The following is a 10,736-nucleotide window of genomic DNA, read 5'->3' as shown; positions in this document are numbered from 1 at the left end:
CAGTTCTTGTTTCTCTTTGGAGGAGCTAGATTATCACACCATTTCAAACAGGAATTTTTTAATAGAAGGATTTTTAGATGATGATACAGTGAAAAAAGCCCAAATAGCAATCGTGGGTTTTTTTTTTCATTTCTACTTTAAGTTGTGTTGGAACAAATGGTCTCAGGTGCTAGCTCGTTGGTATTAGTACACTTGTCACTAGAAAAGAAAAGCAGAAATGTTATTACAGTGCTTGTGCTCGAGTTAAAATGTGTAAGACATTTTATAAACCCAAAATATCTTCATTACAGAAAAGAAGCCTGAATAATGCAGTTGAACTCTTTTCATTTATTTGATACAGGAGTATATACTTACCACCTTCGCTGTTACGTCTACCAGGCAAGAAATCTCATGGCTTTAGACAAAGACAGTTTTTCAGGTACGGAAAAACCCTGCTAATGGTACAGAAAACCCACTTCTGCAATGAACTAGTAACTCGATTTAGCTATAGAATGTCTTAAATCCTTAAGGTCTGTACACAGGTCCCAGCTACTGAAACTACGCCATAAAGGAAGTCTAGCTTCATTACATATCATCCAAATTTGGTTAGTACTGCCCCAGAAGCTGCCAAAAAAGAAGTGCTCTGAATGTGCAGCACCTGCTGCTGCTGCCAATGAATTCTCAGTGAGGGAATGGGAATTCAAATAAGGTCTGAATTTCCCATGAGAATCCCTCCCTATGCCTTATCTTCTCCTCCTAACCAAAGACTACATACAGTTCCTAAGGTGTCCTGCAGGAAGTGTGCACAAAAGGATGAAGAAAGCTGGATGGCTGTTATGTCACCAACTGCCTCTGAGTGTTCAGTATTTTATATTAATTCATTACTGAGATGAACTTGTAAACTACACTGTGCCTTACTAATAAGCACGGCTTTTGTTTGTTTATACAAGTGTACCTGTTGCCCTTTTATTGCCAGCTCTTAGGTATTCCAACAGTGTTGTATCCATTTGGCATCTTTGTAGTCAAGCTAATTCAATACTCAGGTTATCAAGTATTTACTTTTTGCTAATTAGAATTAAAATTCCACTGGAAAGTCAGAGAGCAAATTGAAATTAGATTCTGTAAGAATATGACTTTACACTCTTTAAATAAGTTCAGCCAAAGATAAAGATGAAATGGGCAGCCTAGAATTTTCTTTCCCCATCAATCTCCATTTGCATCCTTCTTTTTCTCCCTGTTTTAATTAATAATTGAGTAAGTGTAATGCATTTGTTCATTTGTTACAGAAGAGACAGAGCTATAGATATCTCAGTGCTGTTTTCTGAAACGAGGGCTTTTTTGTACAGCTGCCTGTGTGTATTTGGTCTTTCTTCAATATGCAGCACTTAAAAGCAATACAAGGAAACAATAATAAATGCCTCTAATTTGCATATGTAGAATTCAGGATAGGTACCTCAGATGCAGTTACACGTAAACTAGCACATCTACATTTTATTTTCCTCTAAAACTAGTTTGAAGAGTCAGCCAAATTTTGTAAAACTCTGATCAGGTACCTAGCCAGAAGCTGTTGAAACTGACCTAAAGATAACCTTTAAAATAGCCTCTAGTCCTTAGTAATTGCAATTTGTACAGGAAATGTTAATGACCATCATCAGATACCTTCTACAGAGCTCTCGATGATTTAAAGACCTGCCAAACACTGGACCCAGACCACTTTAATCATTCAGCTGTTCCACAAGAAGAGGTTGCTATAAATAAGCACGTTTGAAACCAAAGCTTGATCTGAGCAATATAGCCTGGGAGAACCTGTTGTTTGGCAACCAGTCAGAACTAGAGTTATTTCTTTGTATTATTTATGAGGCTGTACAGTTGTATATCAATGGAGACAACAAAAAAAGCTTCTATGGACAATATTTAAGAGAAGATTAGTATAGCCAATGTTTCATTTTAGTTTTCAATTCTCTTTCTGATTTGCAAGATGTTTTATCATTTCAATTATTACTCTGTTAATGAAGACTTGTATAAAGGAAGCTGTTTAGTAAGAAAATGGAATTTGCTCTATTAAATGTAAATTATGTGTATGTGTGGGCTTTAGTTTTATATAGAATGGCTTATAGAACTGGTAATGACAGAAGAAAAATAGCATCCTGTATTTGATAAACATTGTGCTTGTGTGCCTTATGGCTTGATGGTGTTTTGTTTGTCTGTAACTCTGTGCTTTTAATCTTTGTATGATATTTAGATCCGTATGCTCATGTTTCTTTCCTCCATCAAAGCAAAACAACTGAGATCATTCATTCAACTCTGAATCCTACATGGGACCAAACTCTCATATTTAATGAAATTGAGATCTATGGGGACCCACAGACAGTAGCCCAAAACCCACCTAATGTTGTTATTGAACTTTTTGACAGTGACCAAGTGGTAGGTGAATGCATTTTACCCTGATTGCTTTTTTATTTATTTGTATTAATTGAGAATTAAATTAATGGCTATGATTGCTATTTTCGGTTGCAGGGTAAAGATGAATTCCTTGGAAGAAGTGGTTGTTCCCCCATGGTCAAGTTAATCCCAGAAGAGGACATCACACCAAAACTGCTCTGGTATCCTGTAACAAATAATGGCAAAGCTAGTGGAGACATTCTTTTTGCTGCAGAACTTATTTTGAGGGACAAGGTATATATTTCTTATATATTTTGTGTGTGTGTATAATATAATGTGATATATAGCCTTTCACAGTGAGTCATAATGTGAAGAATTGTCTTAATACTTGCAAGGTATTTCATTTAAGGAAGATGAGAGAAACTAATACTCATGTTTGTGTCTTAATAGGGTGGCGCCAACCTTCCAATTCTTCCATCACAAAGAGCACCAAAGCTTTACATGGTACCTCAAGGAATAAGACCAGTAGTTCAACTCACTGCTGTTGAGGTATGGTTTATTCTTAAACTAACTGAACACAAGTACAGTCATCTCATCCTCTAGAGAGTAAGTTTGTGTATTTGCTTTAAGAAAAAAATACTTCATAGTGAGAAATACGGGGGATTTTTTTCTTTAAATGTTTTTGAGTTTCATTCTTTCCATTAACTTTCCTAGAACAACAACCTTGAAATATTTTGCCAGTCACATTTGATTATTGAAAAGACTTCATTTCTTCTTTCCTACTTTTTGAGTATCATATAAAGCATATTGATATCTCTCCCACTTTTTCTTATATTGGATTTTATTTTACAGATTCTGGCTTGGGGGTTGCGGAACATGAAAAACTACCAACTGGCACCTGTTATGTCTCCGAGTCTCATTGTGGAATGTGGGGGTGAAATGGTGGAATCCGTGGTGATCAAAAACCTCAAAAAGACACCAAATTTTCCATCTTCTGTTCTCTTCATGAAAGTTGTACGTTGCAAAAAACTATATACCAGCTATCTATAGCAAAATCAGTTATCCCATACTTTTAAAGGTCAAGGATTTGTTATGCAAGAATGAACAGAAAAACTTGCACATCCTTTTTTGACTTAACCTAAGCAATATACTGAGCCTGAAAATTCTAATAAAGATCATGTAAACATGTCTGTACAGTCATTGACCAATTATACAATTTTATATGCACAATCCAGTGCAGTGTAGATATATTTATTTGAAAAGGCATCAATTTAGCTGTAGATGTGTGGCTGCTTTCCTACTGCTAGGATGGGAGCTGTGCAGGAGTCAAGAAAAGTCAAGATTTGAGGCAATTAAAATTATTCTTACTGACTTCTATTGAATCATAATATAAGGTTAGAAATTTTCATTTGCCATACAGCCATAGAACATAGTAGTTCAGTATTAAATAAATGAAGTAACAGCTCTAATTTAGGAGGGAAATCTTTATTCTTCATTTTCCTTCTGCTTGCATTATAATCAAACTCTAACCTTTCATTTTTAGCTTTTGCCAAAAGAGGAGTTATACAGTCCATCTCTTGTTATTAAAGTGATAGACCACAGACCATTTGGACGGAAGCCGATCGTGGGACAGTGTACTATTGATTTACTGGAAAGCTTTCGCTGTGACCCCTACACTACTAAAGAAGACATTGCACCACAACTGAAAGGTAGACAGCTGGAAAATGAAAAGTTCTACTTTCTTATGAGATGCTAGAATAACCTATCTTCAGTGTTTACTCTGCATACTATACTGAAGAATAGCCATCTCGTGTTGTGTACTTATTTGGAGATAATGTGATCTGAAAGAAAAAAAAAAATCTAAGAGTATTAATTAGTGCAATATTCTGTGGAGCATAAGAGGACAGAGTGCAAAGGCAAGTCCACTCAGACTTAGTGTACTGGTTCCCTGAAGTTCCTCTTTAGTATCAACTTGGAATTTAACTACCTGCAGATTACCCTTGCACTAAGTACCAAAGTAATGATCCAGTATTCCAGCAAGAATGCTCTGAACACAATGCTGACATTTTCCGCTATATTTTTTCCAAGTTTTACTCTTTTTTAATTCTATATATTTGAGAAATGTTTAGGTATCCTGCACAAAAATACATTGTGTATTTTTAGCAAAAATGGCAACTAATTGCTTTCTTTAGAGGATCAAACATACAGCCAGTTATTTTACACCTTCTATAACTGTCTGGATTTCAAATCTGATGAAAGTGTTCAGTAAGATATTTTTCCTACACCATGTTGCCTTAATAAAAATCTTTGGCTTACAGTTAGTCTACTCTCTGCTGCACCACGCCAGGATACAGTAATTGAAATGGAAGACACACAGCCACTGCTAGCAGCTCAGGTAATCTTTGAAATTTGATGCTTGACTTTCTTCTTCAGATCTGTGATTTCTGAGAAACTATCTAGACAGCAAAATTGTCAGAAACATATGCAACCTTCTGGAAAGCCAGATGGAACAAAGTTACTTTATGACAGGAAAGCAAAGGAAGTATGTTAATCATTTTAACCTCTGTTTTCATATAGTAAACATCAAACTATAGCTTTTTGTGCATGGTAAAGTTCACCCAATAGCTTAAGAATGAATTCACTTGTTCAATAGACACTGAAAGTATATGATAGACCATTACCCAGTTGTCCACTGGTGATGGTTAGAGCAGCCTGATCTTGCACAGACTAAGCAGTTCTAAATAAAGGAGCTAGAAGTAGGTGTATGCTTTGGTGGGTACAGAATCAAAGCCATGGTAACACAGACCTTCAGGTGTTCATTTTATCACAGTCATGGCTTTGCCTCTCTTACCATGAAGTCATCCAAAACTGATACCACTGAAACAATTTTTTCTGCACTAAGACTTCTTTTCTTTTCTGTTGTGCCTTGTGAATCTCTCTACTGCTCTGATTCTTTCAGGACCATCACGATACGATTTTACTCTCCAGGTAAAAAATAATTCAGCTTGCAGAATTTTACTCTTGAGTTGAAACATGAGTGAAGACAAATTCCAGACAGTACATTTTCAAGGAAAAATTTTCAATTATTTTAGGACTGTAAAATGTTCCCCTTACACAGAGATGTTTTCATAAATTTCTTATGGCCTGTTATTTTAAAGGAAGCACAAAAGTTATGCCCTTTAATATAGTAATTTTGCAGGTTCTTAATCCACAACTTTGATTTTTCAAAAAATGCAGAATTTTTTATTTTGTTACAAAGGTCCCAAAGTAAATACTACTGAATTTAAACTTGTGAATTCTCACTGCTATTTGAGTATGTTATTGATTGCATTGGTCTTCCTTCATTTCTTCTTCTGTATCTTAATGTCATGATATTCAGACTCTAATTTAAATATCTCGTAGACCATGTTCTTGTATTTACTTTCATCATACATGTAAATTGTCCTTAATATTTAAATTTAGAACAGCCTCTAACTTTTATCTGAATTAGGCCTTCTGTTGTAATATGAATGCTTTATAGCTGGTACAGAGAATTTTTATTTCCTTTAAAAATTTTAAGAAAAGGGATTAAAAAAATAAAGAAAACTTAGCACTTTGAACTAACTGGCAAAATTGATTGAATTTGTGTAGTTGAATTCAACTATAAGAGGGAGAATTTTAAATGCTAGGTAAGGTGAAACACAATTTCTTTTACAGTTTGATATCACCTGAGCCAAATATATTATAACACTAGATACAGTGATAGCATCCGTATGAGAGAGGAAAGAATATTCAAAACAATTCAAATTGAAATAAGTACAACTGTGGAAAGTGTAAGTGGTATGCAGACAACACCCTGAGGACACAAAATGCCAAAATTTTATCAATTACGTTCCACTTTCCAGTGTTTAAGCAGTATGTCAACAGCACTCAGCAAAATGGCTTCTCCAACAACAGTGCATGTATGTATGTACCGAGCTAATGCATGGAGATGACCAGAACAGGGTCAGATGGGGGAAGAATGTCGATGTGATGTGGTCATGAGGCTGTACTTCTCTTGGCAATTATTCCATAGAGAGATTTTGGAGGAGATGATGCTCTTAAGTCTAGTATGATTAGTTACAAATATTAAGGTATCCTTCTTCTGAAAGTCTTACTATGTGTGTACAATATGTATGAACTATTACACAAAAAAAGTTTTTGTCAGCTTATTTGGAATCTATGTACTAAAAGTACCACAATCAACAGGAATTATTTAATCACACTATTAATATTTAAACTTTGTTTAGAAGTCTACTTTCTGGAGAATGAAATAAGCCTACAGTAAATAAAACTCTAACTCTAACTTCTCTAGGGATCCACTGTATCCTCTTATTTTTTTTCCATAATTTCAAGACGTTCAAAAAGCTAATAGTTCAGTGTTTGTCTTGAAAAGTTCATGTATAACAATCTACAGTGAAGTCACTGGGTACATTAAAAAAAGGCCAGTCACAGTTACATGATCTTTACCATGTGAATATTTCACTCCAAAATCTCAAATTTATCATATGGCATTTTATTCTGTGTTTTGGCATTCTGTGAGCACATCCTGCTTACCAGTTTTAGTAACAATAATACCCAAATATTGAACACTCATTATTTGCTTTGGGAATTTTTAAAGACGGTCTTAAGGTTTTGATCTATTTTTTTCTTAATCTCTTCTTCACAAAGCTACCAAGTGCATTATTTGAAGAGACATTTGAAGGTATATCAAGGGGGAAAAAAAAAACAAACCCACAAACCCTAATTTAAACAGTTCCAACATTATGCTTTGATGAAAGATTCAGAATTCTACACAACATATTTTGTGAAAAGGCTTTAAATTGGGAGTTTAAATTATTATTGCATAATTATGCAAGCTACCCTTCATGTGTCAACATTACAAACCAGTGTTTAAACCAAGTCAAATTTAAATACGGCAAAGTATTCAAAATTACCTCATGAATTCTGCCTGTGAGTTTTGCGAATCACTAATGATATGGTTTCTGAGAATATTTCACTCCAATTGCCTTTAGAAAATCTGAGTGTCTCATGCAAATCGGAAAAAAATTATGCTATTTCTGATTTGAAGTTAGACAAGACTACTAAAATACAGTAGACCGGAACATCCCAGCAAGATAATTACTTACAGAATAAATGGGAGTAAATGAGTACGATATACCAGAGTCATGTCCTGACCTACTGATGCATTTGGCTCGTATTCATAAAATGTTTTGCATATTTCTTCTGCTTTGCACAAAAATTCATGGATTATGCCTTTAAATTAAAACACAAGGTATGATATAAAAACACTAGCACAAATCACACTTGCTAATCATGGCCTCCAAATGGGATGCATGATGCTTGCTGTTAATGGACTATCGGGTCATAATTACAGTATCTGTGATTTAACATGTGAAGCATTTTGGATTGTGCAGATTGTTATTACACTTATACGGACGAATCTATAAACACATATACTGGTTTTTACTGTACTTTATAATTCTTCACGTTTTTTTTTCAGACTCCTGAAAATCCACAGCCTGTAAACAATTGAAAAATGATAGTAGAAGGAAAAGGGAAAAGGCTGTTGAGCATTAGCAAATTGTTTTATAAAGAAGTAAATACTCAAAAAGGGCAAAAAATCACTTAAATTTTATGTATGTGAAATTTATTTGGAAAAGAATGTGTGGAATAGATTCAGTTTTGTAACTGCTCTTAAAAACATTCTTCATCTGAAATAAATCAGATCCAGTGCTCTCTGCAACCACACATGAAAGCAGGGAATGATGCTACTGTGGAAATCAATAAATAGAATCCAGATTGTAACACCGCAATGATACAATAAGGAAACCAAGTTTCTCTCAGTTTTGCTTTGTTATGTGAAGATCAAAGCACAGGGTGGTAATGTCTTACGGTCCTGAAAACTTGCTTTTTAAAATTTATATATATTATATATATATATATAAAAAAAATATATATATATATATACACTCCAGTTTCGCATCTAGGACATACTGACAGCAGCAAAAAAAAAAAAAGTTAAACACATGGTGTCTTAATATTCTTCAAAAGTATTTATAAATTATTGATGTAGTAACTTACTTTACATACATACTGTATACAAAACCCTAAACTTTTAAAGCCTATTTAACTGTATAAAATTCTACAAATCATATCCTTACCCTTGTTTTTTATTTTGCTCTTTTTTATAAATTGATCCTCGTGAGCAGCTTACGGAAAAGGTAATGTGTACTGCTTTTAAAAATCTACACATCGCTTTCTTGTAAGTAAGATCTCCAGTTGAAAATCAGTATATCAATACTGCCTCCTAAATTAGCATTTTAAGTGTGTGGATGAGAACAGTAACCTCTGGAAATGTTTGACATAAAACCTACAATCAACTTGTAAAATGGTGAATTTAGGAAAAATAGGCAAGACTGAAATAATAACCCTTAGATATTAAAAAAGCCCCAAACTCGCATTTAATGATCTGTATAATACTTTAACACTCTCTTTAAATCCAAACAATCTTAAAAGATTTTTTTCGAATTTACACAGTGAATGAATACTATTCATTCTATTCATTCACAGTGAATGAATACTATTCATTACCAATTGAGGTATGTTTGAGGGGCAAATAATTATATTATGTGTTCCCTATGGATAAATACAGAAAATAGCACTCTGTTGAACAAAGTGATTATCAGACTTAAATAAGTAAAAATACAAAAAATCCCCACAGAAATACTTAGTGGAACATATAGATTGCTAGCATCTAGGGTTTCATGAGGCTTATTGAACTATTATTTTTAAGAAGGCAAGACTCACTGCTCCTTCTTTTCAACTGCATTTGGCAAACATTAAGGTAGATCTCCAACTGCAAGATTCTGTCACAATACAGACAATCTCTGCTGGTTTTAATGGAATGATGTATATATAGTTAGAGCAGTTACAGGTCTGTCCCAGTGTTGTTATATGGCAACAGTTTTGAAATAAATGGGAATGCTGAAAGCAAACTAGCGTATTTATCCCTCAGGAGAAAGTTTTCAACGTGTTCACTGTAGTTTTTACAGTCACGCAATTCCTGGAATGAATACCAGGTATGATGGCTGTTGACTATCAACGCAGCTGCGTTGTAGACTAGATACCTAAACCTGGGTAATAAGTTTTAGAGTATAATATCTTTTAGTATGCTTAATTGTTCATTGTTTCTGCTGTCCAGCGTGATATAGAAGAGGCTTTATCTCCCAATAAAAGACTTTATTTGCTTTTCTTTAAGGAGGAAGAAATTGTTGATTGGTGGAGCAAATTTTATGCTTCAGTAGGAGAACATGAAAAATGTGGACAGTATATTAAAAAAGGATATGACACTTTAAAGGTATTGTTCAGGATAAAATAAATTAACATATCTCAATGTTTATAGGCCCAAAACCTTGTCAGAGCTGTGCCCTTTGGTTTTTTAAATGCTCTTCAAAATTTAACTGTACACGATTTCCTGTAAAGGTCCATTACTAATTCATGTGGTGAAATGAAGGTTTTCAGAAGATATCTTTGCTTCTCTTCTACTTAACTACACTTATTAAGAGATGTATTAAGAGTTTAATCTAACCTTCAGTCAAATGGAATTTTACTCTTGACTTCTTTGGGTGCCAGGCAGATCCTAAACATACATACACATTGAGAAAGTCTGAACACAGAGGATCAGTACTTTTACTGTCTGTTGGTTAAAAGTTGAAGCCAGACAACTTTCATTTCTCATCTAATACACCTAACAAAGTAAAGATAAGCTTGTGAAATGCTATTTACTCTGTTTTTAGTAAGGCCTAAATGAAGCTTGATAGCATGTTCTCCAAACATTGCATTTGCTTCGACGTAAAAGTAAAAATAGTTCCAAATGCTTTCGTTCCTTAAGATATTCCATCAAATATACAATACACTTTGCAATGCCACAATAGTGGAGTTGATATGTATGATAATTTCTAAACTGCACTTTTTTCATTTTCCTTTTTTTTTTTTTAAGGTGTACGACTGTGAATTGGAAAAAGTACCTGAATTTAATAGCTTAACAGACTTCTGTGATACATTTAAACTATACAGAGGCAAATCTGAGGACAGTGATGATCCGTCAGTGGTTGGGGAATTCAAGGTAAATTTCAAATAATGGGCAACAACCAAATGCAGTCTTTTGAATGTAAGTGGTTATCATTTAAGTAAGTCTACATGCAAGCGTTTCAGCCTAAATATGGATGCATGCGGTAATAGGGGCAACAGATGCTCGTAACTACTTAGGTACAGGCCCTTCTTTTTCAAAGAAGGTACAGCTACACATTGCTCACGCTAAATGTGATACATGTTAATTTACAAGAAATATCATT

General features: G+C 34.2%; 1 protein-coding gene across 1 annotated transcript in view; it reads left to right on the top strand.

The window, feature by feature from the left end:
- The window catches only part of MYOF (myoferlin), a 71,232-nt gene that overhangs the window by 51,372 nt on the left and 9,124 nt on the right, over positions 1-10,736 (top strand). The window contains exons 32-41 of the mRNA XM_009334805.1: positions 341-418; positions 2,222-2,403; positions 2,497-2,655; positions 2,812-2,910; positions 3,214-3,375; positions 3,905-4,070; positions 4,680-4,756; positions 8,592-8,603; positions 9,641-9,739; positions 10,382-10,507. Coding sequence (XP_009333080.1) covers positions 341-418; positions 2,222-2,403; positions 2,497-2,655; positions 2,812-2,910; positions 3,214-3,375; positions 3,905-4,070; positions 4,680-4,756; positions 8,592-8,603; positions 9,641-9,739; positions 10,382-10,507 — 1,160 coding nt within the window. The remainder of the gene's footprint in view (positions 1-340; positions 419-2,221; positions 2,404-2,496; positions 2,656-2,811; positions 2,911-3,213; positions 3,376-3,904; positions 4,071-4,679; positions 4,757-8,591; positions 8,604-9,640; positions 9,740-10,381; positions 10,508-10,736) is intronic.

The sequence above is a fragment of the Pygoscelis adeliae genome, unplaced genomic scaffold (genome assembly GCF_000699105.1).
Source record: "Pygoscelis adeliae isolate BGI_AS28 unplaced genomic scaffold, ASM69910v1 Scaffold632, whole genome shotgun sequence".
Lineage (NCBI taxonomy): Eukaryota > Metazoa > Chordata > Aves > Sphenisciformes > Spheniscidae > Pygoscelis > Pygoscelis adeliae.
This window is presented reverse-complemented; position numbering and strand designations above follow the sequence as displayed.